At 36.8% G+C, this 27,930-nt stretch overlaps 1 protein-coding gene across 1 annotated transcript in view; it reads left to right on the forward strand.

Annotated features, from left to right (window-relative positions):
• PHIP (PHIP subunit of CUL4-Ring ligase complex) overlaps positions 1 to 14,190 on the forward strand; it is a gene marked incomplete at its 5' end in the record, with an annotated part of 109,430 nt that extends 95,240 nt beyond the window's left edge. Inside the window, 10 exons of the mRNA XM_082481492.1 lie at positions 527 to 647; positions 2,636 to 2,761; positions 4,751 to 4,823; positions 5,217 to 5,267; positions 5,544 to 5,693; positions 7,334 to 7,486; positions 9,563 to 9,726; positions 10,202 to 10,482; positions 10,794 to 10,955; positions 12,878 to 14,190. Of these exons, the coding sequence (XP_082337618.1) occupies positions 527 to 647; positions 2,636 to 2,761; positions 4,751 to 4,823; positions 5,217 to 5,267; positions 5,544 to 5,693; positions 7,334 to 7,486; positions 9,563 to 9,726; positions 10,202 to 10,482; positions 10,794 to 10,955; positions 12,878 to 13,521 (1,925 nt within the window). The 3' untranslated portion in view covers positions 13,522 to 14,190. The remainder of the gene's footprint in view (positions 1 to 526; positions 648 to 2,635; positions 2,762 to 4,750; positions 4,824 to 5,216; positions 5,268 to 5,543; positions 5,694 to 7,333; positions 7,487 to 9,562; positions 9,727 to 10,201; positions 10,483 to 10,793; positions 10,956 to 12,877) is intronic.
• Positions 14,191 to 27,930: the final 13,740 nt, after the last annotated feature.

Here is a 27,930-nt window from a genome sequence, read left to right on the forward strand (position 1 = left end):
AGGTAGGGACAGGAGATTGTGTTTCTGTTTTATTTTGAATCTGAATTTTCCTTGTATGTCAATGAGCTTGAAATGGTACTGTAACTTTTATGGTGAGAATTTAATGAATTGCTTTGAAGATGGGAGAGGGGCAATATAAAACGTAATGAAATGAGCCTGTGTTGTAAATAACAGTACTGAATTACATGTCTGCGTATATGTATAATGTATACATTTAAATTTTCAAATGTGTGTACTTAGCATGCACTTGCCATGTCTCTGAGGAGTGTGGTGCTTCGTGCACAACAGAATGGGTAGTCACTGCAACAATGAACTTGCAGCATACACCTCAGCAAGCACTTCTATACATAGAATATCACAAATTGTTCGGAGTATCTAGAGTAGTTATTGTTTTTATTTGGGGGAAAGTGCTATGCATTTCAAACATGAAGAAATAACGTGTTGCGTGGCTGTGAATCTTGAAAGTGCTAAGGGACTTCTGTGGTACATAACTGATGATTTATGTAATTTTTTTTATTCGATCTAGATATTGCTTCTGCATTTGTGGCACCTGTGGATCTTCAAGCTTACCCAATGTATTGCACTGTTGTGGCATATCCCACAGACCTCAGTACCATTAAACAAAGACTGGAAAGCAGATTTTACAGGTTAGATCCGGGTCTCAGTTCCTGCTGTGAAATAGTGGCAACCATATTTTTGGTAGCTGTTTGTCTTGTAATACCCAACTAGGAGATGGGTACAGGTGTGCGCTTTCCCGTTTCTCCCATCTTCTGTCCTTGATCTAGCTTTCCGTTTTATGAAACTTTAAAAAGGATCAAACATCTCTTCTCCAAAGTGTATTTTAGAATTATGTGGCATTCAGAGTCCTGCTTTATGCAACTAACTTGTTCCATGTGTGATTCAAATTGCAAGACCAAAGACTAGATCAGTAAAATGACTTTTAGTCAAAAGGATTAAGTTTCCACTATAAATCTTGTTTAAAAAAAAAAAAACAAACAAACGTGATTTTGAATAAGAGAAACCTTCATATATGTGAAGTGGTTTTGACCTAATGCACTTTAAAAAACAATCAAAAAATTTGCATGATCACTTAAGAAGCTACACAGAAAATAGCTTCTTAAATTACTGGCTTTGAAATTCTAAATTGTTGGACAGCAAGAAAAATAAGTTTTAACTTTTTGACACTGTTTTGATGGTTTTTTTTCTAAATCATGATTGTAATTGCTGTATTTTTTTTGCACTAAATATTACCTATGCAGGAGTATGCTCCTTTAAATTACTTCTGTTTCCTTTGGATTTTGGGATATTTCTGGTTTGAAAATCCGTGTCCTTCTAATACTTATTTTGAATAAACGTTGATAGCATTTTGTTTGGGGCCAAATTTCAAAGTTAATTTGTAATATTTTAGGCATACTAACTGAAGATTGAACTCTAAATTAATGTTTTAATTTTTTTTAAAAATGGGGGTTTTATACATTGTAATGCAATAATGCACATTTATTGTTCCATGTTTATTGTGTGATATAAGGTAATCCACTTTTCACTTCTGTAATGTACTGCTTTGCAATCAGAGGTGGCGAGGATTTTTTTGCTGGATTTTATTTCTCCTGTCAAAAGAGTTAGCAGTTATTTTTGGTAATCAGCATACCTTCTTCGGTAAATCTTTTTTTTGTTAGTTTGTAGTATTGCCAAAACATGGATTGGTAAAAAGCAACTGCCTTGTGTTGTGCTTTCCAGTGACATTTTTTTCTTTACCTTCTGCAGGAGGGATTTTTCAGATCTCTTATGATTTTGGTAGCTTTTCATCAGGCTTACCTTAAAACATATTTTTTTTTTTCTCATCTGCACACCCGTATGTTTTTTTAAAAAATGCAAAACAGAAAAGATACGATCTTTCGCAGTCACCACTGGCATTGTATAGACCTAAATACTGGACCCATAAACGAGATTAAATTGTATCTATAAAATTATGCTATACTAAACATGTTAAATGATCTCCCACTCACAAAACACTTCTGCAGCATTTCTTTTCATCATGTCTTGCTAGTATGAAAATAGAAGATTGTGTATATTTGTAACTTCTATGCCGTCAGAGTTTTTATTTGAAATAGTATGTATTTTATTTTTTCTTGCATTTTTTTTAGATTTGGATTTAAATTTTTTTGTTATTTTTGCTTTTGTGCATTGTTTTGCATAATGTTGTGGCTGCTCCATAATTACATCATTAGAGCTATGTGAGGAATTCTGATCATTGTATGTATGTTTTTAATAATTTTTTTATGACCATTTTGTTAATTCTCAGCTGTAACTTAAGAGGTGGTATAGGGTGGGTTATATCATAAAGGAATCATAAAAGTTCAAGCGTCACAGCTGACTTTTCCTGAGGAGCGTGAGCACTGTATTCGTAAAGTCATTTGTATAAATTACTGCAGGACATAACACGAGAGCTGGAAGCCTGAGGAAGCTGCCTTCTGCTGGTCACAAAGGGCAACATATCAAAGTGTGCATGTTTTCTGATTTAATGTAAAAAAAAAAAAAAAAAAAAAATAGGATAATACATTGGAGGAAGGCTTTTTCTCCTGTTTCATATAAATTGCTAGTAATTAAGTCTTGTCTTCCCTCCTTTCATATACAGGCGCCTTTCATCACTAATGTGGGAAGTCCGGTACATAGAACACAATACTCGCACATTTAATGAACCTGGAAGTCCTATTGTCAAATCTGCCAAATTTGTCACAGATCTTCTGCTACACTTCATAAAGTGAGTTGCTTAGTAGCTTTGTTGTTATTCCTGTCTCTTAGCAAGGTATTTAGCCTTTTCAGATCTGAATTTTAAATTGAGATAGTTCTGTAGCTTGACTAAGCCTGTTGTCTGCTTTTGGGGCAGAAAAGAATAAAGCTTGTCGTGATGAAGAACATGTAAGTTTTCAAAACAATATGAAGTTTTATAATACCTTGATTGGCATGGCATTTAATTTCAAGAGACTTTCTGCTAAATTATAAAAATGGGTCTGAATATCTTCATGGAGCGATAGATATATTTATAGGTAAGTTAGGAGTTCTTATTTCGAGTTTGAATGCTGCCTATGTTAATATAATTGTGGGCATTTAATTCTTAAGTCTTTACAATGTGATTGAAAATGGTGTTTGATATGCAAAATAAAAATTGGAGGCTTTGTAGTTGACAGAAATAGTAGCTGTCTTTCAGATGTTCTTTTTTTTTAATTATTGTCTATAGAAAAACTCAATAGGAAATGTTTCAGATTCCTCACAGTCAGTTGACACATCTGCAGACCCAGTTTGTAAGAAGAGCTCACTGAGTGTGTCCACTGCCTTGATTTCCTTGTACACAGTGAAATGCTGCCGTTCCCACCCTGTAGAAATGGCAATATGCTTCATTAGTTTAACAAATATCATGACTTTTTTAGTGATTTGGTTTCTCAGTGTTAAATTGAATCTTGTTCGTTTTTATTTCATGTGTTCTTAAAAACATTACAATTGCATTATGTATTTGGAAATCTAGGACTTTGACTTCATACCTAAATCTTTATCTTCAGTGCCTGTGATTTCTGATACTGGCTGGAGAGTGAAAAATACTTCAGCTGCTTCAGATGTTAAAAAGTCTTAGTGAAATACACCTTTAGGAACAGATATATATCTAAAGGGCTTCTCTATTACTAACTTTGTTCTTTAACATTTTGTAACATCTCTGTAGCTTTTTTCTGATTAATTAAGCAGCTCAAGGTTTTTCAAAGTGTACGTTTTTAATTGGCTTAGCTAAACTAGTGCAACACATGGATATTCTTATTTAATAATGGCCTATAGCTTGTGTCTATTAATATACTCATTTAAGTGAACTAGCAATGCATATAAAGCCCAGAGTTTTGGGTTGATTTTTTTTTTTTTTTTTAAGGTTCTAAATGTAGGGTAGAAGGCCTAGACTATGGAAGGCAAACCCTGTGGTTCTAATGAGAGTGAAATATCTAGATGCCTCTGAGAATCTAAGTCTTAGCCTAAGTTACCCAAGTCTTTTAAAAAGCAGAAAATTGGGGGGGAGAGGGGGGTAGAGCTTTTTTTTTTTTTTTTTTTTTTTTTTCCTTCTACCCCAGTTGTTCATAATACTCCTGTATTATGGATTATGATTCCAGTCTAGAGTTGCTGAGTGTTTACTCCTTTTTTCTGGTGCTTTGTATTGCTACATAGTAGAACACCTTTGGGCTTTCTTCTGTGTGGGAGTTTGCTATGTTATACAAGAACTAAAAATCAGTATTTGTTTTGCTGAGTTAATTATGCAGGTTTATACAATAACAGTGTTAGTCCTTACATAAATAAACATTACATTTCAAATGTCTTACATTGTGGGTGCTAATGTATTTAATTGCACTTTTGTACACTAAATCCACTGTAGTGTCTCTTACAAAGCTAGATGGGCCCCAGAGCTCCTTATGTGGTATAGTATTAGATTTTTCTAATGCTAATAAATTCATGATGAAGGGTTATGATTTTTAATTTTAAAACATTGACACTGTTAAGTGATCAGTATTTTGTAGAGCGCAAATAATATTTTACAGCTTTTTGAGCAGATTAGCTTTTATTACTGCAGTCCTCTTAGTATTCATATAGCACTAAACACTTTATTGTTTTATTTGGGAATGGCTTCATAAGTGTTCTCCTTATCCTATGCAAAATACAGTTGATTGCATAGGTGAGGATGGAAAATAAATGTTAGTGTGCATTTCTTTTTACACAGAGACCAGAGTTGCTATGACATAATTCCATTATACAATGCAATGAAGAAGAAAGTGTTGTCTGACTCTGATGAGGTAAGTGGTTGTGTCTTAGACATTGGCATTGATAGACTGGAGAAACGGGGACCACTGTCTGTCCTACTAGCTATGAAAGTATTATTGTCAGTCACTGTAAGGGAGTGGGGTGTACTTTTCAGTCAGTTAAATGGTTTTTCTGTCAGCTGGGAAACTGGGTAAAAATCCGGCCTCCTCTCCTCCTTTAGTGCAGAGAGCTTGAACAGTTTATTGGAAAATTTAGATGCTTCTTCAGACTTCTGAGAGGTTCTCAAAACTGATGAAATGCTTCCCAGAGGGACAGGGATAGAACTGTGAAGACTCAAATTATAAGTGAAGTATAAAAGAACTCACCCACTCATATATGCTTATATTTTTTTAACCTTTTTATGCGACTCATTATCTTGCTCAAAGGAAGAAGAGAAAGATACAAATGTGCCAGGAACTTCCACTAGAAAAAGAAAGGTAACTTTTTTTATTATTATTATTTACAGTGCTGTAAATAATTAGAAATGCATTTGTAAACAGAGGCTTGTAAAACTGAAAATGTTCTTATTATTGTGTAATCTCAACTGTTGGAAGGTTTTGAACTTAAAGTGACTGAAGTGTTCTTCTGCTGAGCTGTTTAATGTAAAAGCATTTCTGTCTGTGCTGCTGCGTGTATGAATTCACTAATTAGAACTTGCATCCTGCAGGGTACCTAGTTTATCTGTTATATACCAGACAATATTGTCATTTCAGGATCATCAGCCGAAGCGGCGGCTACGTAATAGAGCCCAGTCATATGATATTCAGTCATGGAAAAAGCAATGCCAGGAGCTGCTAAATCTCATCTTCCAGTGCGAAGACTCTGAACCATTTCGACAACCAGTGGATCTCCTTGAATACCCAGTGAGTATTTTAGAACAGGAAGGCTGGTTATAATCCAGTTGTTAGGCGAGTTGTTTTCTTTCAACTGTGACCATTTTTCCAACTCTTTTAATTGAAATGTCAGGCAGCCCTGTTGACAAACTTTTTTTTCACTGTTTGGTTGTCACCTGATAACAATGTGTTTTGTCTTTTAAAGTAATTTCAAAAGAAATTGTAGTTCTTGCTGTCTTAAATACTTTAGTTGCAAAATGTTTTATACTCAGGGATGCCTATGTTGTTAAGTAAATCACAGCTTTTGCAATTAAGATGCGTCTTTGCTTTTCTGGGTGAAAAATGGTCGTATAAGAAGTACATATGTTTGGGTTTTGCATCTGACAAATGTTGTCATGGATTATCTTTTGTTTTCATTTCAGCAGTGTAAAAACTAAAAGTAATTGTCATATCACAGTCATCTGGGCTTGATGCAGAAAAAGTACCCACTTGAAGAACTGTAGTGAAACACTAACTGTAGTAACAATGACTTTCCCAAATCTTGCTTTCTGCCTGGGTGATTACACTGGAGTTCAAAGCATGAGCAGCCGTTTGTAACTACAGAATGTTTTAACACAGAAGTCTTGTTGCCTTTTAAGCTAGTTTTACTTTCAGTAGCAAAGCAAAGGTTTTGCATGCTTTTGTTCTAATTAATTTTTTCTTTAAAATATCACTCTAAGGTGATTATCTTGGGGGAAATGAATCGCCCCAATGAGAGAAAAGAAATGCTTCTCTTTCGGAAGTCACTAGTAGGTCTGTCTTGACACTTCTGCAAGCATTGGGCACCATTATTTTTGAAGTAACCTAAACTTTATGCTGTAGCCAACTGTAAGTGGCCCTTTGTGTTTGAGATCCTCAAGTGAGCTTGTAGAGAGAGCCTCCTTACTGGGCTTGGGCATGAAACACTGCTCCCTGGTGTCACAAACCTGTTTAATGTTCAGAGGCACTCACGCAGGTTATGTTTGCTCTTACGGATTGTTAACTTTTTGGTTAATTTTGGTATTTAAGTTTTTTTGTCATATGGATATTCTTCTGTTTCTTCCATAGCCTAGAAAAAAAAAGTTCTGACATTTGCTTGAACAGGGTCCTATTTAAGCCTGTGGAGTTTTCATTGTTTTAATATTACTTTCCTAAATGGTCAGGTCTCCATTTGGGAAACAGCTCAGGTTTCAGCAGGGATGTGCTAAGCCTCTGATTGGGTTCTAATATTCAAACTTCATAGTTTAAAGCTAATACATAAAAACAATATTAGGCTTAGTACCACGTTGGAGCTGCTAAGCCACCCAGAGAGCTTGTAGTCATGCTTTCATATCACGGTTATCTTCATGACAGTGTGTCAGTAATATAACCTTTAGGACACAAAATTTTGAGCTCTGTATTTCAGTAAATGTATTTACAACATTTAATGCGTTTTGTATCAGTTAACTTTTAACCTCCATCCTGTCGAGTATGTCTGTGAGGAGTTATGTTGTGTATGAGTAGAAAGGAGCAAAATGTCATTGGGAGTATTCCATACTGATTATAGAGGACAATTTGGTTTTAACAGGTTTATCAAATGCATCCTAATGAAAATGATACATTAAGCCTTGGGGAAAAAAACTGTAATACATTGCTTTGCTATTTCTTAACAGGATTATAGAGATATTATTGACACTCCTATGGATTTTGCTACTGTTAGAGAAACACTGGAAGCTGGAAACTATGAGTCACCAATGGAGTTGTGTAAAGATGTGAGACTTATTTTTAGCAATTCTAAGGCCTATACACCAAGTAAAAGATCAAGGGTAAGGCTTTTTATCTTTTTTTATTTGTTTGTTTGAAAGAATACTCTACCTGAAACACAGGACAGAAAACAGACAGTGTAATTGATTACTTTAAAACCAAGTCTAATTATTTCTGATCTTCAAACATGAATATTTCTGAGAAAGTAGTATAGCTTTGCATTAAAGGAGCATGTACTGTTTAAATACCTAAAGTTCTGATGTTCTGCAAGTGTGTTTCAAAACACTGTGAAAGTGAATTTAAAGGGAGAGCCACACTGAAGGAAAGACTTGTAGAAACGTTATTGTGGGTACAGTACTTTGGAGATTGTCCCAAACTGAAATATCCAGATAGAGAGAGCAGAGGATAATGACATTGTATGCTGTTCACTGGTAGGCAGGGAGACTGTAATGAAGCACTTAAAATTTCTGGGAAACAGAACTCTTTATGTAAAGCACAAGCCTACAGAGCTATTCTTACGGAGCTGATACTGAAATGCCCTGCTAGTGGTAGAGTTAATATTTTCCCTTAAATTGACTTGTAGGTACAGTATCTGTTAGCAGTGAAAGCTATAAATGTATACTTAGGCTTGTTCAAGGCTTCTGTGTAGCTTTTCTTCTACTAATAAACTTCAGGTGTTAGACTAGAATTATTAATAGCTTTTATGTTTGGCTCTTCTAAATAGCAAATCAATCATCAGGACCTAAAGACATTGTCTTAAAACACAGGGACAAATTCCTTAGTAGGTGACAAGCATGAAGGACTGATCAGTGTTTAGTCTCTATTCAGATAGTAATAGACAGTCTCACTCACTATTTGGGCTGCCTAAGAATCAGTGTCTTGTTTTTCAGTTGCATCAAAGGGCAGGGCTTTTGGGGCAGGTCTGGATTCTTCTGTGGTTTTTCTTTTTCTTGATCTCCTCAAACCAACATGAAGGGAATGTTGACATACGTTGTCTTAGCTCTTTGTAGCTTCATAGATTCTATTGACGTTTTCATATTTTTTCATGTTTCTTCCAAACAGAATGGTATAGTGGTAAACTTGTAGCTCTTTTTTATTTTACTTGGAAGTGGAAGGTTCTGATGTCAACAATTTTAATATTCCTGAACCTATGTACTTGCAATGTATGCAATGTGTAATTGTTGAACGGTGATGATTTTACTCTGACTTGTCATTCAGTGCTATTTTAGCATCTTTCTTTACATCACTGATGCTTACTTGAAGAGTAAACCTAAACCCATCAGCATGTTTGGTTTTTTTTTCCTTGGCACATTAGACATATTTTCATATAGTTTTTTGACATATTTTCTTAAGAAATTTCTTTGGATGTCCTCTCCAGTAACGCATTCAGGGTCTGTCACGCTTACTGTTTAATCTGGCACTCTGATAGTTTGTCTGGTGTGTCTTTAGGTAGGCAACTGTTATAATATTGTCTTTGTGTTTCATATTCTAAGAAGGTGCCCTGTCTTCTCTTTAAGTATCTAGACAGTTCACTTCTGTGGTTTTGTTTCCAAAATTAATAGCAGCTGTGCTCAAATAATTAGTTGTGATCTAAACTGAGTTCAGTTGAGTCTCTCTGTAAATCATCTGAGGCTAGAAAGGAAAAAAATTAAAATGTGCACCTACATAATTTTAACACATATTTTGTACCTGCTGCAACCAACTCACTGGTAGTATCAATTCATCCATAAGAGGAATAAACTGATGTTCAAATATGGGATATAAGGATGTAACTTAATACAGAAGAACATCAGATTTCTTGACCCTAGGTATGATACAGTAAAACTCTGTTAGGGATCTCTTTGGTTTCTACTGAAGCTAGAAAGGGACGCATTCTGGAGAGGCAGTTGAAAAGGTGGCTTTTTTAATTTTTCCTTTTGTGTCTGATCTTAGTTGTAATACACTTTTCAAAACCATGAAAATATTAAAGCAAACCTACACATGGATGAGTGTCAATTTGTTGAGACAGGCTGTAAATTTCCCTAAAACTTTTCCATATTAATCATTTTACTTTTCTAGCTATTGTTCAACGATAAATAAGTAAAATGATGCTTTGGAAAAGTCTAAAACTTGCTTGTTTACTGTTTTTTCTTTTTTAGATCTACAGCATGAGTTTGCGCCTTTCTGCTTTCTTTGAAGAACACATAAGTTCTATTTTATCGGATTATAAATCTGCACTACGCTTTCATAAAAGAAATACAATAAAGAAACGAAGAAAAAAAAGAAGTAGAAGCAGCTCAGTTTCCAGTAGTGTTGCATCCAGGTACGTTAACTCCTTTACACTATTCATTAAATGCTGTGCCAGTTTGACATACCTCATTAGTAGAAATTAGTTTGGTTTTTTCTTAATACTTCCTTTACTATTCCCTATATTGCAGAATGATAGCTTTGACATGCAAGTCCCTATGATGTGGAAGAGTTTTAAAATTTACTTAGAGCTATCCTAGTGTAAGTGCTTAAAATTCAAATAACTGCTAAACATGTACAGTAAAACAGCATCGTTAGGATAGTGACTGCACCATGCTTTGTTGTGTAACTATAGCATTTATTGTAAAGATTCACTTATCAGAGGCTCACAACTCCATGAATTTCTACAGTAAATGTCATATTTTTAACATACTCCATACATAGGTGATTGTTTTACTCCCATGATTTCAGACACTAGCATTTAATTTTATTTATTCCTGTAAAGTAAAAAAAGTGGTCATCCAGGATACAAACTGTTACTCCTTTTTCAGCCCTGAAAGGAAGAGGAGATTAATAAAACCTCCGCTGAAGGCAGAAACTTCTGCCACCTCTTCGTCTTCTGCACCTGCACGGTCAACAGCACTGAGACATGCTCCACCTCAGATGAACGGAAAAGCAGCTGAAACTTCTTCCCTTGTGCGGACTAGAAGCAACAGGGGGATAACGGATGTGGCTATTACAGAGCAACCATCTACTTCTTCAGGAGCAAAGCCTTTAACAATAAAGCCTTTAATTACAAAGCCTAATACTACTGCAGGGTCAGGAAAGTCAGGCAAGTTGGGGTTTTGATTGTTTTTGGTTTGGTTTTTTTTTTTGAAGCTGTGAATGTTTTTAAACATAAAAATTGCTCTTTGGAAATCTATGTATTTGTCTCAGCTAAGACTGCTTCTGTTTTAAAGCTGCTGGGCCTTTGAGTTTCATCAGAGTAAAACTGAGCAAGTTAGGCTATATTATTTTAGCCAGGAAGCTTTCTCACTTCTCGATCACTGATTCGAATTGTTTGTTTGTAGTAGAACATGACTTCCTTTTTAGCTGTATAAACTACTACACTTGAATATTTTTTTCTTCTTTTTGTCTTTCTAGTACTGGAGAATTCAACCAAACATTCCAAGAACCAGAATATTGTATCAATCCCTAGTCAGTCTGATTACAGTCATAACACTAGGAATAACTCCACAAGAGAAAATCCCGAGAAAGAGAAGCAAATCAAGCGCAAAGTAAAATCTTCCACTGTTAATCAACAAGGTACAGAGTTTCTTTGGAACTTTTTCCCTCCCAGTTACAGATGTAGTGGCTGTAGTGTTGTGCCTTAGTCGTGATAATTTGGGGGTGGGGAAATTAGTATACATTAAGATTTAGCAGAAAAGTGAAGTCTAGTGGAACAACTTGGTCACAGTGAGTTTCTTCTTGATCAGTTAGCACGGGTTTGACTGCCCTTAGCACCACTTCCGTGGTGTGATAATGGTGTTGTCTATCCAATTTTGATACATTGACATATCTGTACCTTCATTTAAATTATTACAAGGGTCAGCTTACGAGTTCTCAGATTCCAAAGCAGACTTCTTCAAGGTCACACTTTAAACCCTGGGGCTTTTACCCAATAAAACTTCAGTGGGTTATATTTGGGTCAGTAGCACTGAGTGGATTACACCTTCCACAACCACGAGCATAAAGGTCAGAGCATACCAACTGCAACTTCATTCTTTCATTTTTTTTGCCACAGCAGAATAGAACTATGCTGTGTTTACTGCTTCTGTTTATTTGTATGGGTTCATCAGACCTAGTGTCATACTGACTGAACTTGCATGGTCTTTTGATGTCTGGATACCTTAAAAGTCAAAGCTTCTGTGGAGACTGAACTAAGATCTAGTCATAAAAGCTTTCCTGTTTGCGAAGGAGCTTTGAACTGTGAAGCTGCTGCGAAGCAGCTAGATCCACTAAGCATCTTTTCTCTGAAGATGGAGAAACAGTAGTCTACAAGTTGGGCCCCAGCTAATTAATCTGGTTACTCCTTGTAGTCCTCTTCTCCCTGAGGATTATCTGTTTGTTCATACTCATCCACACTTCTGAAAAAGCAGCTTGTGGTGTGCTAAGTTAAATCATCTGCCTGTTCCTTACAAGCTTCTCACAAAGGCCTGGACTGTCACCACATTGCATGGCTAAATATTCACCCATTATACGACTGAATATTTGGTCATGTTAGAGGTATCTGAATGTTGTTGACGTGATCCTTGCTCTCCTGCACATCCACTCATGTGACAGTGGAGGCCTGTGCTTTTAGCGTGTGATGGGGCATGTTTGAACACAGCAGGAGCTGTGCATTGATACTCCATCAAAGGACTGGATGAACTATCACGCTGTCTGTGAGTCCTGGACATGTTTTAGGCAAGGGCTGTGGTATCACGCCATCTTGTAAGGGGTCCTGTGACATGCCCCACTGAGGAAGTTGAGTACCACTCACCTACGAAAAACTTATAGCCTGTAAAAGTCTCCAAGCAAATACCTTCTGCCATCTGTTAATGTCAGAAATCTGTGCAAATTGCATACCTTTTTTTGTTGTTGTTCGAGACCCACATTTCTACCCTTTTCATCACTTACTGTTGAAATAACCTTGGTGTAATGAACTGGCTATAAAGGATGCTACCTCAGGCTGAAAAAAAACTTTTTCATTTCCGCAGAGATGACCTGCTGTGAAGCATTCCTGATCCTTGCAGCAATGCTTCTTGAGCAGCTTTTTGCTGTTGCAGGTACCAAATAGGAGGTTTTGTCCACTGGTGTAGCGTCAGTCAAGAAAAACACCTGAGCTGTTCCCTTTTTTCCTCTTTTTTTCTGTTTGTTTTTTTTTTTTTTTGGGGGGGGGGGCGGGGGGGGGGGAGAGGCGATTTTTTTCTTTTTTTTTTTTTTGTTTGTTTGGGTTTGGTTTTGTGTTTTTTTTTTGTTTTTTTTTTTTTTCTTCAAGCTACCTTGGGCAAACCCAACTATAAGGTAGTCCTTATTGCATACTGGCATGAAGCTCTTCGAGCTCTACTTTGGGTTTCTTAGATTTTGACAGATTGGCAATCACTGTGAATCCATTCAGATACTTTAGTAAGAGTTTTATTAAGGCAGTGTGAAAATGAATGTAAATGCAAATCTGTTATGTGATAAGTACTCTCATTTCTTTACAGCAGATTGCAAGAATAATGCTTTGGCATCAGGAAGCATTCAGGTAAATGGACACGGAGGACAGCCTTCGAAACCTCCAGCTAAAAGAGGTCCTGGACGGAAACCGAAGGTGGAGACTAATAACAGTAGCTGTGAAGTGGTGCACAAGAAAAGAGGCAGAAAACCAAAAAAGCCACAAATTGTTGAACAGCAAAAGGTTCCAGAGCAGAATACAATCCAGACCGCAAGGGATGTACCAGAAGAAGCCTCTGCTTCTACTGCATGCAATTCTCTTTCTGAAAATAATATGAAGGAAGACTTACTACAAAAAAAAGGCCGTGGGGGTAGAAAGCCAAAAAGAAAGATAAAGACCCATCAGCCAGGCTCGGACCTTTTAGTTCCTGCGAATATTAAAATGCAAACAAGAAGCAGGAGGAAAAAGATAGATGAGCCTATGGAGGAGGGGTCTGAAGAGCTTAAAGATTCTGAACCTCACATGAGAACTAGAAACCAGGGTAGGAGGACAGCCTTTTACAATGAAGATGACTCTGAGGAAGAGCAAAGGCAGCTATTGTTTGAAGACACCTCCTTAACTTTTGGAACGTCTAGCAGAGGCAGAGTCCGAAAGTTGACTGAAAAAGCAAAAGCTAATTTAATTGGTTGGTAATTTTTACCAAGGGTTTTACTTCGGAATGCTATGAAGCAGGTACAGTTAAGGAACAGCAGAACAGACTTCTGCTTCCCTGCTGCTATTATGGGTTAGAAGAATATGTTCTGATTTGGGGAAAAAATATAGCAAAAAATAAACTGAAAGAACATTCTTTGAAAGAAATATATATTTTAAACTTTTGCTATTTATTGCCCTCCAAATAGGTTATGCATTTCAACAGTCATTTGTTCACAGTTGAGAATAATTGAAGCAACTTCTGACTAATGTATGGAGTTGAGAACTACTCTGCTCAAGTAGTGCGTAGTATCTCTACACAATTAAAAAACGATGATAAACTTTTCATGCCACAAACTGAAAACAGAAGTCTATTTTTGACCAAGCAAGGTACACTTTGATTGTAAAGCCAGGTTGCCTAGGAAGGCAGATTTTGGCAAAAAGTGGCAGTAAATTCACTTACATTTCTATTAGATACAAAAATACCAAACTTTGCTAATCTGAAAACGCTTAATTTCAGTTGTGATGGAACGTTCAACTGCAAAAGAAGCCTAGCACAGGCTGTTGGTTTATCCAAGTTCTGCCAAACATAGCAAAAATGTAATCACAAATATATATATATATCCACATTGGAAAAAGTTTGACTAATGTCTAATTTTTCAGACCTTGATTCTTGTATCAATCACTAAATCTCTGTTTATTGTGCCAAAGACTGAGAATCAGTGCAGTGGAAAGCATTTTTTTCTTTTTGAGTGTCAGTACAGCATACCATTTGCAGTGATAAAAGCTGTGTCTTGTTTTAAATAGTAAGTTGTTAACATTGTTCTGAAATGTATCCTTTTTGGTACTTTTGGTAGAAAATAATGCACTGGTGGGGTCCTTTGACAGAGATGTTTTAGACAAAATGTATAATTGGTTAAAGGATTCAAGGAAATTACAGGACAGGTATGGAATTATGATGTTTACTTTCTGATCCAGATTGATTGTTGTTTCTACAACTTTAGACATACTTAAGAGGCTAAAATGACCTACAAAGAAGAGTGTATGTGTATATATTAATATATACATAAACACATACATATAAAATATTACCCAGGTATAAATTTTTTTCAGGATTTTTTAGATAGCACTAGAATTGAAAATAAATTTTAAAATGTCATACTTTATAGTTTAATTTTAAGGGGAAGATTGGTTATTTTCAATTATTAAGGTTCAAAGGCCAAATCACTTTTTATGCAATCATGTTTTATACAGTGGTCTCATTGCACATTGTGTTTTTCTGCACTTTTTATGGTATATCACGCTGACATAAGTCAATATACACCCTAAAGAAAAATTCCATTTAATGATTGTGCCTTGTATTCTATTATTTCTTGCATCCTTAGTAAAATTAAGTTGTCTATTGTAAATGATAACTATATGACTTAGGGGAATGTATTGTTATATGTACTGCTCTAGAAAAGAAAAGCAGTTATTTATTTGTTTATGGTACATTTAGTTATTTTATACCTTTGCAAACAAACTTTAATACCATTTTCTATCACTTAAAGTATTGTCCAGTTTTAAGGAAAAAAAAAAAAAACCAACACAGAAGTAGTCGTATTTTCTGAGATCTGGTATGGTACAAAAATGTAACCAAACTTATCTGGTTAAACATTATTTTGGAAGTTTGGGTAGTGGGAGAGGGCTTTTTTTGCGTGTGTGTGCCCCTAACTTAGTTGAAAAAATAAACCTGAAATGAAACTTCAATTCTGTACACACCCTTACTTTATAATAATTCTTTTTTTTTTTTTTTTTTTTTTTTTTTTTTTTTTTTACAAACGTCATCTGCAATACCTGGAAGGAAGGGCATACAGAATTAAGACCTTACATTTGCACAGATTCTGTATACTTATTGGAGGCCTAATTCTTCACTCTTTATTTTCTGTTACAAAAAAAAAAAAAGCTTAAATGTTTCAGCAAAGATCATTGGTATCTGGCACCAAGAGGAACAGAAGCATGCTTACTGTGGATAGCAAATTGGTATCCACCATACCTAGTTTTATGTAGTTCATTATGCATTTTGCTAAAAGAAAAAATTACTAAAATATTTTCCAGATCCTCTTTGAATTGTTATGGATATGAATTTGGGGAGCAGGGATTAGTTTGCATTTCATTTGTTGGTATATTTATTTTTCTAACAAGTATTTCTTTATTATCAATTAAAATGGAGTCACTAAACATGTGGTAAGATAACAAGCTATGATTGTACAGTTGCAATACAGCTTCACAATTCAAAGCTAATTGATTCTACTTGTTCATTTTGTCAAATCTTGCTGATGAAGGCAATCATTTGAAAATGTGTAATTTCCTGATGTTATCTGCATTGTAATATATGAAATAAGATTATATTGAAAATTCAACCTCTGTATTTACTCCATTTGTAATAATGTTTTGTATGGCATGTTTATGTATATATTTATATATCGAAAATACCTTGTAAGTAAGTTTTGGAGACTGAAATAATATGTGTTCCCTTAACAGTAGGTAGGAGATTGTACATCTTAACTTTGAGAGTAGAAGGCCTTACCTGCAGAACATGGGTACTGCTTCCCACCCAATAATATCAGTGACTTCAGCCAGTAATTTTTTAATTCATATTAGACACATTAATGTTTTTTGCTTTTAAAATAAATTGTGCATAATTTGGGTCAAGTTTTTTATATAAGCAACACTAAAAAATATTAAAGTTAATACCAGATGTACTTAAAGTTATATTTTTATAATTTAATTTCACTAGGTTGCAAACTTTATTTATGAGACTTCAGTCACCATCAGACTGTGCATTTTGGTTGGGGAAAGAATGTATTGAGATTGTTGTGACATACTGTATCAAGACAGAAAAAGAGCTTTTGATTACAGAGTCTTAAATTTTTAAATGTGAGCAATAAACTATTGGTCAATGTTCTGAAATAATTTAATAACTGTAGCTATATGCATGTTTTATAATGCCATCTCAAGTACCTAACAACTGTTTCAGAAAACGGAGTATCAAAATCTCATGTGCTTGTTTCACATTTGCATTGTAAATATTACATAGATTCATAGTCATATACATGCAAACGATCTTGCAGACCTGGCAGCAATTAACGCAGTTTTATTCATTAAATTCTTTTATATTTGACATGGATACGAGGATACTGTTCTGGTATTTCTACTCTATACTGGGAAACATTAAAATTGGTATTTACCACTGAGTGGTATCTTCATAACAGTGCGTTCTCTAACTACCGGTGAGGAAATAACTTCTGTTTCTGTGATACCAGTGTGCTCTAAATGTTTAACAGAAATCATTGTACCTGTGCCTACATACTTAACAACTCTTTAGCCATTTTGTTTCTGTTGTTAGTGTGTTTTCTGGGAACTGAACTTAAATTTTACCACTGTAGTGTTCATTATTGTCAATATTGAACTAGAGCTCTTTATCACTCGGCAATGACCGGTGATACAGCTTTACAGAAAAATGTCTTCCTTCAGTGATTAGACTGCTGTGATATATATTTGCATATGTTTATTTGTACAGTGTCCGGTTTGTACATGTGATCAGTTTGTTGATAGACTTGTAAGATTGAGTTGTTTGAGTTAACTACTACTATGGCTTAATATTTGTAAAACTATTAATTGATAAAGGACCCTGATGCAGCACGTAGGATATATTAATAGCTATAAAAAAATAAATTGTAGTGTAGAGACAACTCACTGTATTGCTGTACAAATATTTTTCAAGTACCAATTCTGATTCTGTGCCAGAGGCTTTTGTCTTACAAAAAAAGACTACGTACAACCCCAAAAGTAGCCTGTCCATTCAGTAACTTCAAGCCCGTTACAATTTTTACACCACGTTGTTAAATCTTTTGCTCACATTTGTTGGATCAAGGACTACAAGTAAATGCTTTTAGCGTGTAATTTGAATTTAGGCACACGTTAAATGGTTGACTGGTTCTATAAAAGCAATAGGCTTAACTGAATGGGACCCTTTCACCTCATACTTACATAGTAGATTGGAGGTTAGAGGTTTTTAAGCTCACTTTCATCAACAGTCGCATTTAATTTGAAGCATGTAAATCTTGCTGAGGTAATTTTAACATATTGCTGGTCAATCAAGATACAGCTATACCACAATAACTACATTGTGTCCCGAGTCCTTACCTTACTTTAAAGTAGTATATTTTGTCCACAGTATTTTTTTTAAAGGTTTTCCTTTTTGCCTTTTTTTAAAACAGTAGTGTGTAACAAGAATTTAAATACAACTCAGCAACAGTGCTGTGATACAGAAAGTAGAGTGCTTTAAAACCTCACCTAAAAACAGCAAAAGCTCATTTTCTGTTTACTATATAATGAAGCCAAATTAACTGTATAAAATTACTATACAACATATTCTCTTTTATCCCTGAAGTTCTTTAACAGATTGGTTTCCAAGGGGACATAGATATTCAACTGATAAAAGGGCTGTTAGTTTTCTGCTGTAAATTATTGTATATACATGCTTGTTCATATGCAGAGGAAAGCGTATTAAATTCCATAAAATTGGCCAAGGCTTGACAATGTGTTTCCAATAACAAGTCTGGGATTGACAGCTTATGTAGTTTCCTGGTTTTGAACAGGAATACAGCTTGTACACTTTCTACCATATCTGGGGGAAATAACAGGTAGGTTTTAAACTAGAGCTAACCTCTAGGTGCTTTTGTATTTGTGCTAATTTTAATGTGGGAATTTGCCGTGTCATTTTACGGAGTGTTAGAGGAGGAAATGCACCAGGAAAGCTAGAATAAAAGACGTCTTTAATCGCAGAAAAGGGCGATTAGCTTCCCCCCCTCCCCAAGGGTGTAACAGCCTCAAGGCATTCTAGAGAGAAACCTTATATGCTGCAATAAAATAAAGGTGAATAAATTTAGCTTTTAGGGGGTCGGTAGTGAGACAAGTAGTCATTTGAATCCTTTTTAATGCAGATAAATACATCAGGAAATTCACTTCAAATAATGCAAACAATACATTTTAGGAAGGGAAGGTAGTACTATGCTATGAATTTCTACCTTGAAAGAACAAAGAATGAGGGCATACAAATTGGGAGTAGAAAGAAATATAAGTACCTATCATGTACACATGCCAGTATGATGTACGTGTACTGCTTAGTGCTTGGTTTGCTAATACATTGAGACTGTACAGAAGTTACATTTTTGGACCATACTAAAACTGCAGAAGTGTGGCGGGCAACTGGATGATGATCTTGCGTGAATTAAATTCTGTCATAATGTTTAAATATGTATAGAACGGAGCTCCACTTTGAGGAAATGACCTAGAAAGGTTAATTTTGAAACTGACACATTTTCAGATTAAAAATTACGCTTATTTTGTACAGAATTCTGTAAAACACAAATCTGTTGTATGTAATGAGTAACAGTTTTGAAAACTATAATTCTTTAGCTTTATCAAGGTTTTTTTCCTTCCAGAAGTCTGGATTATCATGTCATAACCTGAAGTATCTCGCCAGAATAACAGTGCCCTTTCTTTTTGTACATATGGATTGGAAATTTCTTTACTGTTATGTGGACACTTTCTATGTTAGTTTTGATGCATAATACTTTGAATCCTTTTATACAAACTAGAATGTATGTGTAAGAATTACTGTCACTGCAATGTAGTAACTACAAACTTATTTTTAAATAAATAGAAAACATGTTTTTCTAAGCTGTCCAAAGGTGTGTGTTTCTAGCTAGGGATTTACTGTGTTATGGGAGAGTTGCTCATCTGTTCTTCAAAACAGCCTAAAATCAACTCGTTTTGATTCCTTATGGAATATAGTATAGCAGTATATGGTAGTGTGTTATGTGGGAACAGACAAAATTACAACTGAAGCACTCTCTGCTGGAGATAAAATTTGCTATTTTGTGGGGTGTTTCACTAAAACTGCAGTTCTGGAGGCAATATAAAGGCACTAGCATCTGGCACTGAAGACACCATGTCACTAATCCTCTTAGTTTGCTTTCGTGTGTGCAGCAGGGTACCCCTCATCCTCCAAGAAGCCATCCCTGGTCAGGTGACAGCTGTTTGTACCAGGGCTATGTCCAATCTATGTGGAAATCTCTGCTTCCCAACAACCCTAGAAGAAGCTAAAAACAACTAAGTAGAGAGAAGTCCCCTGCCTCCCTGTCTGTAGAGTACTGGTCTCCAGTCTAGTTGCCCTGAACGGGTGATGCACAGAAAAGTCAATACAGGCTGTGTTTGCACAATGCTGTGGGTTTTGTTTGTTTATATCTACATGTTTCTGCTCAGTAGGTGTAAAGCAAAAGAAATGTTTGGCATTTCAAATACTGCACCATGTGGATTGTTTAATTTCACCTGTTATTTGCTTTATCAGATGATCTCCTCCTTATGTACCTTACCTGAAATCACAAGGAAGTCATAGGAGGAACCCTTACCTCACAGATGCAGGTATGTGTGCTGCTGAGCTACAGGGTGAGGGCATGGTCAGAGAAGAACGAGTTGAGTTGCCTTTAGCTTTCTAGACACGTCCACCTTGGAGTCTGGCAAAAGCAAGACTCGTCTTAGCATATGAGGAAAGCCCTCTGTTGTCTCAAGTATCTGTGTGAGTTTTATTAACTGGCATGTTCTGCTTGGAGAGAAATAATTCTAGTATACTGAAAATGCGACACCCTTCCACGTTTCTGTTAAGTACTGGAGGTGGTAGTTTTATTGTATATCCGTCTCCAGTATTACAGTATTATAATAATAGTGGTGTGCTCTTCCAAAAACAAGCCACCCCAGGTCTAGGGTTTTAGTTTTAGGCCTGGTTTTAGTTCTGTTACTGAAGCAGTTTGTCTTAAGCAGTTCATGATTTTTTTTGCTTCTTTCTTCTAAGGGAGATTTTTTAAGTAGTTGTTATCGTTTGAGAAAACCCACAACAGTTTATTGTTGTTTAGACAATTACTCTATCACCCGATACCCCCTCCCAACCGGAGAAGAGGAAGGAGAAAAAAAAGAAAACCCCGGGGTTGAAATATAAACAGATTTAATAGAATAAAACTAGATAATTAACATTAATAGCACTAAAGAACCAGTATTGATCCTGATACCAATATAAAATATACAAGGATTATACCCAGCCAACTCTATCAGTAGGAAGCTGTGCACTCCCAGCAGTGACAGCAAATGTTGGTCACTGCGAGCGCTATGGCTTCGGGAGGACTCGGGTCCGGCATCAGGGCAAGAAGTTCTCAGGATGGCAGCCATCAAGGGAAAGAGAGCACTTTGCAGCAAACTTTCTAATTTATATTGAATGTGGTGTTCATGGTATGAAATAACCCTGTTGGCCAGCTTGGGTCAAGTGCCCAGGTCTCGCTCCTCCTCATCCCTGCACCTGGCTAGCTCAAAAACACTCAGACCTTGAAAACCACACACCATAGCTGGCTACAAAGTAAATATTTTCCCAAATTCAGACACTAGAGTCTCCTAAAAGTGCAGTTTTCCTAAGTATTAGAAGAGAAATTAGTCCTGTGTCAGTCAAACCAGGACAGCAGTCTACAGTCTTTTCTTTTTGGAAGATCTTTTTCTGGGTAACTTCACACAGAATCCTTAAAATACAATCGTATCCCAGTTCTCTCTCCTCACGTGTGATGTGCCTTTTTGAAACCTACTGTGCTTATTTTACTTTGAGTAAGAGTCAAGACTTTGCTTAGGATTAACAGATGCTGTGAAATGTTGGTATCTGACAGCTAGATGCTGACCACGCTAGTACTAATGCTTCATTACCTTGTTAATACCCTTTACTCCTGTTAGATCGTAATGCTTATTAAATGAAGGAAATTATGGATTATTGTTGAAGCTGACCGGTTTGTTTTCAAAGTGAGAAGTTCTTGTACCAAAAACCTGTGCTCTTTCCTGCTCTAGCAATCAATATGAGCTTCACAAAAGTTTGCCATTTTCCCCAAAGACAAATGAAAAAAGCGTAATGGCTTTAAAAATTAATCAATGTCTCTATTTGAAGCACGTGTGAAAATAAACCAAATGCCAGAAACCTAAACCAGCAAGCAATGCAGAAGGTGACTGGAATTTAAATAGCATATAATTGAATTATTGTGCATAAAATTAGCATGCAAAATGTAAACTTTTGTGGGTTTTGCAAACGTGGACAGGAAACTCAAAGCCCAGACTGTCAGGCTATGTTTCTAGCTCCAACAAATCTTGTGTGTTAGGTGTCTGCACAACAAGCTTAATGGTTTCTTTTACAGGACTGTAGTAAGGATTTATGAATCTTTGAACTCTGTGTCCACGCTGAAGGGTGGACAGGGTAGAGAATTCTGGAATGCTGTTTCGAATCTGATAACAGCCTTACAAATTTCCTTTGTGCTTCCTTTTCTTGTTTCAGGAATGGGGAGGTTTTACCTACACTTGGTCCTACCTGCCTCTCGTTTTACTTTAGCTCGTAGGCACACCCATGAGAAAATGAGAAAGAGGAATCAAGAGCAGAGGCAAGTAATCAATTCATTCAGCTTCAAATTTCAGCAGAGGCATATTCCTTAAGACACTGGGTTTACACTAAATGTTAGTATTCAAGGGCCAGACAGCCTTATCTGTCAATTTGTGCTTTGTCTCAAGTCTCTGAATTTGACTTTGAACAAGGATATTAAAAATAATAAAAGACTGTAATTTAAATGCAAAGCTAGTTAGAATATCACTAAAATACTAGGAAAATATTACTTTATTTACATTCTGCAGTAGAGAAATCTAGTGGGGTTATTTTTCTCATATTCGAGCACCCTAATTCAAAATTTGAATTCTCTTTATTATTAAGGAGGGTGGTATAAGCTTCCATTAAGTAATAAGAAAGGGAATACAGCTATCAAAAACTTCCAGTTCACCAAGGTTTTACGTTGAGGACGCTTAGAGAACAAAAATATTTAAAACAGTCAAACTTTTTAATTAGTGATCATGCCAGCATCTTTCAATACACTGCGTATTTTTACCCAGCTGGAATCTCAACACGAGGAGCTGGGTCCATGTGCGGTCTGTACTATTGCTGTCTTCCAGTGACATCACTTAATCTGAATGCACAAGGACATAAGGAAGGATTAAAAATCTACTAAGAACTTTTGTCCTGTTCAATGGTTGTAAAGGGTTTGAGGTTGTAAAATGTGTGTTAATACTAAACTCTTCTGATAGGTAAAGTTATAAGGGAAATGAGAGGCTAAATTATTTAGGAAAATTACTAGAAAAATCATATAAGCTTTTTCTTAAGAAAGGTAGATCATCTGAAATTGTCTCAGGGACAGTTTTTTTCTTACATGCTAATTTATCAAGTTGTAATTTTCCTCTGGCATTGGAAACGTTCCAAGGAAATGCTGTGTAGCATTCTTTCTAGCCTTTTTACAAAACTTATTCTTATAAAACTTCTTGTGAGCTTTTGACTGTGATTTTGCACTTGTCTTGTGCCCTTGACTCCCTGTTAAGCCTCCTCTCCCCTCCTCAGGGGACTGTTATTGTCAGGGAAGACTCATGGCAGAAATGGAGTTCACTGAGTAACAGTTCCCTTATCCAGGTTTTGGAGATCTGTTGAGAATTCCAGTTTCCCTCTGTGCATGTGATTTGATTGTACTGGGTTTATGGAGAACTCTGTCTTCATGAGATATTCTGATTTTTTACAGAACAGAAAACAGTTTTCCACAGCTTGGTAATTGCTGTTGTTTCACCTGTCTTAAGTAAGAGAAATTTGGTTCTTTTGAACATCTGGAAGTTCTTGCTTCAGCATAGAGAAGAATGCTAGAAACCATAAGGTTTTACGCATGCGAGAAAATTTATGCAACTATTTAAGAAATAGTTTCCTAAACTTGGGATCTTGCCCCAACTCAGAGTACCCCAAATGGATGGTAGCTCTTGACATGTGTCATTCTCCCCCCAACTGTTCAAAACATCCAGAAAACATCTGCTTTCTGAGCATTTGGTCTGAGGTTCCCTTTACACCTCAGGAAAATTTTTCTGACTCTTTTCCTCTGGCATTCTAATAAATGAAAACCTTTAGGAACTAAAAGCCCTTTTAAGGTATTTTACTTCCTTAAAGAATACAGCGGTGTTGCAGCTGGTCTCATCCAAGTCCAGGACTCCATTTGGGAGCCAAAATGTCAGTAGGCGATGGGGCACAATCATTTTTTATAGCGATTTCTTACGCCCCCTGCCTGCTTTGGCAGAGATTGAAGCTGCCCTAAATTTTAGGGCCCTTACAGCCTCGCTTTTGTAGTCTTCCATGGAAGAATGACAGCTCAGTTTGAGTCTGCTCATGCCAGAAGCAGCTCTGACCACTGATGCTTTCTGCTTCTCACAAGGGGGTCTGTGTTGCGTGTGCCTCCATTTTGGGGAGAGAAGAGTTCATTTAAGTAACTACAGAATGTCTGGTGCTGGTACGTGCTGTCATATGCAAATGTATCTGGTTAAACATGCATGAAATTCAGTTGCACAGAACATTAAAGTTCTTCATGGACATTGAAAAATGTCTGGTATTCATTTTTGGGAAGATCTAATACAGGCTGTACTGCACAGGCTTCTCCACCTTGGATTTGTAGGAAAGAACATTCTGAGGGAAAATGAGAGATATTTAATATTTAACCACCTCAGCCCTCAAGGTGTTTGTCTGAGTCAGCAGTTAGTGACAGGTAGAGCTGGTGCTCAAAACTTCCTTTAAGCATTTCGTGCTGGCTTCTCCAGGAAGAAACACAAGTAGTCCAGGAAGAGGTCTCTCCCCTCCCAAACGGCTGCACTAATCATGCGGTTGCGGTTGGGCTGCCCCTTTGCCTGTGCTTGCTCTTAGCTTACTGACCAAGCAAGCACAGCATCTGCTGTGTTTTACAAGCCCTTCAGCTACTGGTGTAGTACACCGGTGAGCACTGTATCTGTGTTTTCCCACCCTTAAGCCTCTGCTCCTGTATCAGCTGGCTTGTATCTTGTTATGGGTGAAAATCATATGAAGCAGTGCTGAAAGGAGGCACTTGAGGTGAGACAGCAGCCAAGCTTAATGGCTCATCTTCTATTGCAACCATAGGTCTGTCCATCTGCTCCAACTTAGCTTCTCTGCTGTGTGCTGGGGCTGGAGCATTTTCAGTCAGGTGTTCTACTAGGGCTAAGTCTGTGTGGAATACGTACTTTAAATATCTCCTGGTTTTCAAAGGTTTGAGTTTCACTCAACTTGATCTTCCATCAGAAGAGCTCTGCATTAATGAAAATTGTTTTGCTGCTCAATCGGTATCAGTTAAATCTGTAAAACTTGGCCAGCAGTTACAACTGTGAACTGCAGTCAGCAGAGAAGTGAGACTGGAGGGATGGTAAACGTAGAACTGGCTTGGCTTCTGGTGCTTCTAAAATGATAAGACTGCTACTGCTGTCACTGAGTCACAAGTTTGGGTTTTGGTTTGTTGGTGTTTTTTTTTTTTACTTGATTGACTTCTATTATAGCAAATTATTCTCATTGTATTTTCCCCAATCTTTCTAACTCTCTGTGTACAAGAACCCTGCAAAACAGCATCTGATCTTTGTGGCAGTACAGGGTATGTTTTGTTCCCATGCTAAGGGAAAGAAAAAAAAAAAAGGGGGGGGAAGAAAATGTTTTCTCTTTTGAAAAGGCACATATTTAATCCAGGACAATAAAAAGGTTGACTTTAGCAACCTTAACTTCTAATCATATGATTGCCAAGAACAGATGAAGACTTGATGCTGAGAGAGAAAAAAACTACTTCCATACCTGTTCACCCCTTCATTTATCAGTCACAAATAGTGTGGATTTAGATTGCTGTCCAACTGCCTGACACCCCACTAATGCTGTCAAGTCACAGCCGTTTTTTAACAAGAAGCCAATAAAACACAATTCAGCCCATTACATGAGGTGATGTGCCTATTCCTTTAAGAAAAAAGTATATAAGTATATAGACAGTGTAACATAGTTATAGTGGAAGCCTTGCTCCTTCCATGCTGGGCAGATCCTCATTGCCCAGAAGATGACTGCAGAAAACTCTTAACAGGAGCCAGAGAGACACACAAAATGATTGTAAACGCTCTTTTTTGAGGAACTTCCTTACCAGCTCACTGATAACTTTACATTTTTTTTATGTCATGAATGTATGGAGAGACTTTCCCATTGCACACATAACCTTTCCACTGCTAGATAGGAATATGGTGTCTTGCAGGATATTGTCTCTATTCAAGTAATAGCAAAAGTATCACCTCAACCTCTCTATCACTTCTTCCTCAAAGAGTTGCTAACTTCAAATCTCGCTAGCCCATTTAAATGCTAGAAACATTATTCACAGCAGTCTGAGCACGAAGCATCCACTTTGAGAAAAGCTTTCCAGACACCAAGTATGCTTTTCTGTCCCCGTTTCTCTTCCTTTCTATTATTCAGAGTTGCTTTGCCTTTTGATGCTGACTGGGCTGGAAGGAAAGTGGGGCTCCTAAAAGAAATACATTCTTCCCATTTTTCCTATTTGGGTCCTAAACTCATTCTTCTTTTACTGCAGTGGAAATGTAGGAGATAAACAGGCATCTTCTCTTGTGTTGATGTGGCTATGGTCTGTGACATCTTCTTGATAAGCTACTCCTAAATACATTCATAAAACTTAACCTGTTGCCCCTATAATGAAATTTTAATTTGATTGAAGAGTAATGGTTAAATTATCCAACTGAAGCTACTTCCACTTTATTTTACCTATAGAGAAACAACTTGATTGGTTATGTTTTAAAAACATATTTTTCTCTAGGTTAAATTTGTATTTCCAGTCTAGGTCAGTACTTATCTAAGTTTTCAACTAGGCATGCTTGCCATGTTGCACGGGTTTAAATCCATCAACAAACAAAACCCTAAGACTGGCCACTTAGTTCCCACATGTTGTATTTTCCACCAATGCTGTCTTGAAATCACTATTGTAATTTTTTCCAACCCATCATCATCTTGGTACAACCTTACAACTGACAAATGCAGGCACCCCCCAAAGCAAGAAGGTCTCTGGGGACACCCTGAGACAATGGCAGAAAGGAAGAACAACAAGTGGCAACACCAGCAATGGAGAAGGGAAAGCAGCAATGCCAAATCCTGATGCCTTTTTTCATTAGCTTCCTGCCTAGTTAAGGCACAGGAATTCAAAGCACTTCATGTACTAGAAAAATGGATTATCCTTGTTTTACTGCACGCCCCAGGATGCTGCCTGTAAGCCTCCTGATACTATGCTTGCTTTTCTTAATTATCTTTCATGGGCCCCGGGCTCAAAACCACTGCCCAAGACAACTCAGTTCAGCCCAAGCAACAGGTCAAACTGTTCCAGCCAACAATTACTTAAAAGCTAACACCACTCCAAACTACTCTATAATTCTACAATTCTATGATTTCTCTGCTCTGTTCAATAGAGTATAGGAGATGCTACACAATTTTCCCCATCCATAGAATCATAGAATGGTTTGGGTTGGAAGGGATCTTTAAAGGTCATCTGGTCCAACGCCCCCCCGCTATGAGCAGGGACATCTTCAACTAGATGAGGTTGCTCAGAGCCCCGTCCAACCTGACCCGGAATGTTTCCGGGGATGGGGTATCTACCACCTCTCTGGGCAACATGTGCCAGTGTTCTACCACTCTCATTGTAAAAAATTTCTGCCTTCTATATAGTCTGAATCTACCCTCTTTTAGTTTAAAACCGTTATCCCTTGTCCTATCACAACAGGCCCTGTTAATGAAGAAAAGTCATAATGACTTTAGGTGTCTATAATAACATTGTATATTGTGCCACTATTTGTATCATACATTGTTGATATTACCCCCAACAGAAAGCAGGAGGTATTTCAGCCCATATCATCACATGGTTGCAGTTCCTGCATTTATCAAATTACTTCATTTTTGCTTTTAGCATGTGCCTACAGGAAAAAATACTTTCTCAAATTTTTCATTTGAAAAGTGTAACTATGGATATGAAAAGTAAGGTACATTATTGAACTAGTTATGGTTCAACAACATTTTCTTTTTTCATGTTACTGCCCTTAACAGAGATGTGCTCAGTAAGCGAGAAGAGAGGGCTAGAACATTTCCTCTCCCTTGGTAAGACTCAACATGTATGACTGCTGAATTTCCCCTGTTGTCTGTAACGTTCCCGTTGCTCTCATCTCTCTGGGTCTTTGCAGTTTGAGTCTACCCTCTTCTCGTTGCGCTCACTCTTGCTTTTGGGTGTCATCAACAAACTTGATCGCTGTTGAACTTACACCAAAGAAGTCCCTGAAAAAGAGACTTGTTAGCAGGTTTTGACCTCCATGCAGCAGCTCAGCAGTCACAAGCCTGGAGGGAGGCTCATGCTTGACGGCTGACACGTGCACTATCGAAACTACGCAGGAGACTTTTGTTTCAGCTACGCC

This window comes from Vanellus vanellus (genome assembly GCF_965231255.1).
Source record: "Vanellus vanellus genome assembly, chromosome: 3".
In the NCBI taxonomy this organism is placed as follows: Eukaryota; Metazoa; Chordata; class Aves; order Charadriiformes; family Charadriidae; genus Vanellus; species Vanellus vanellus.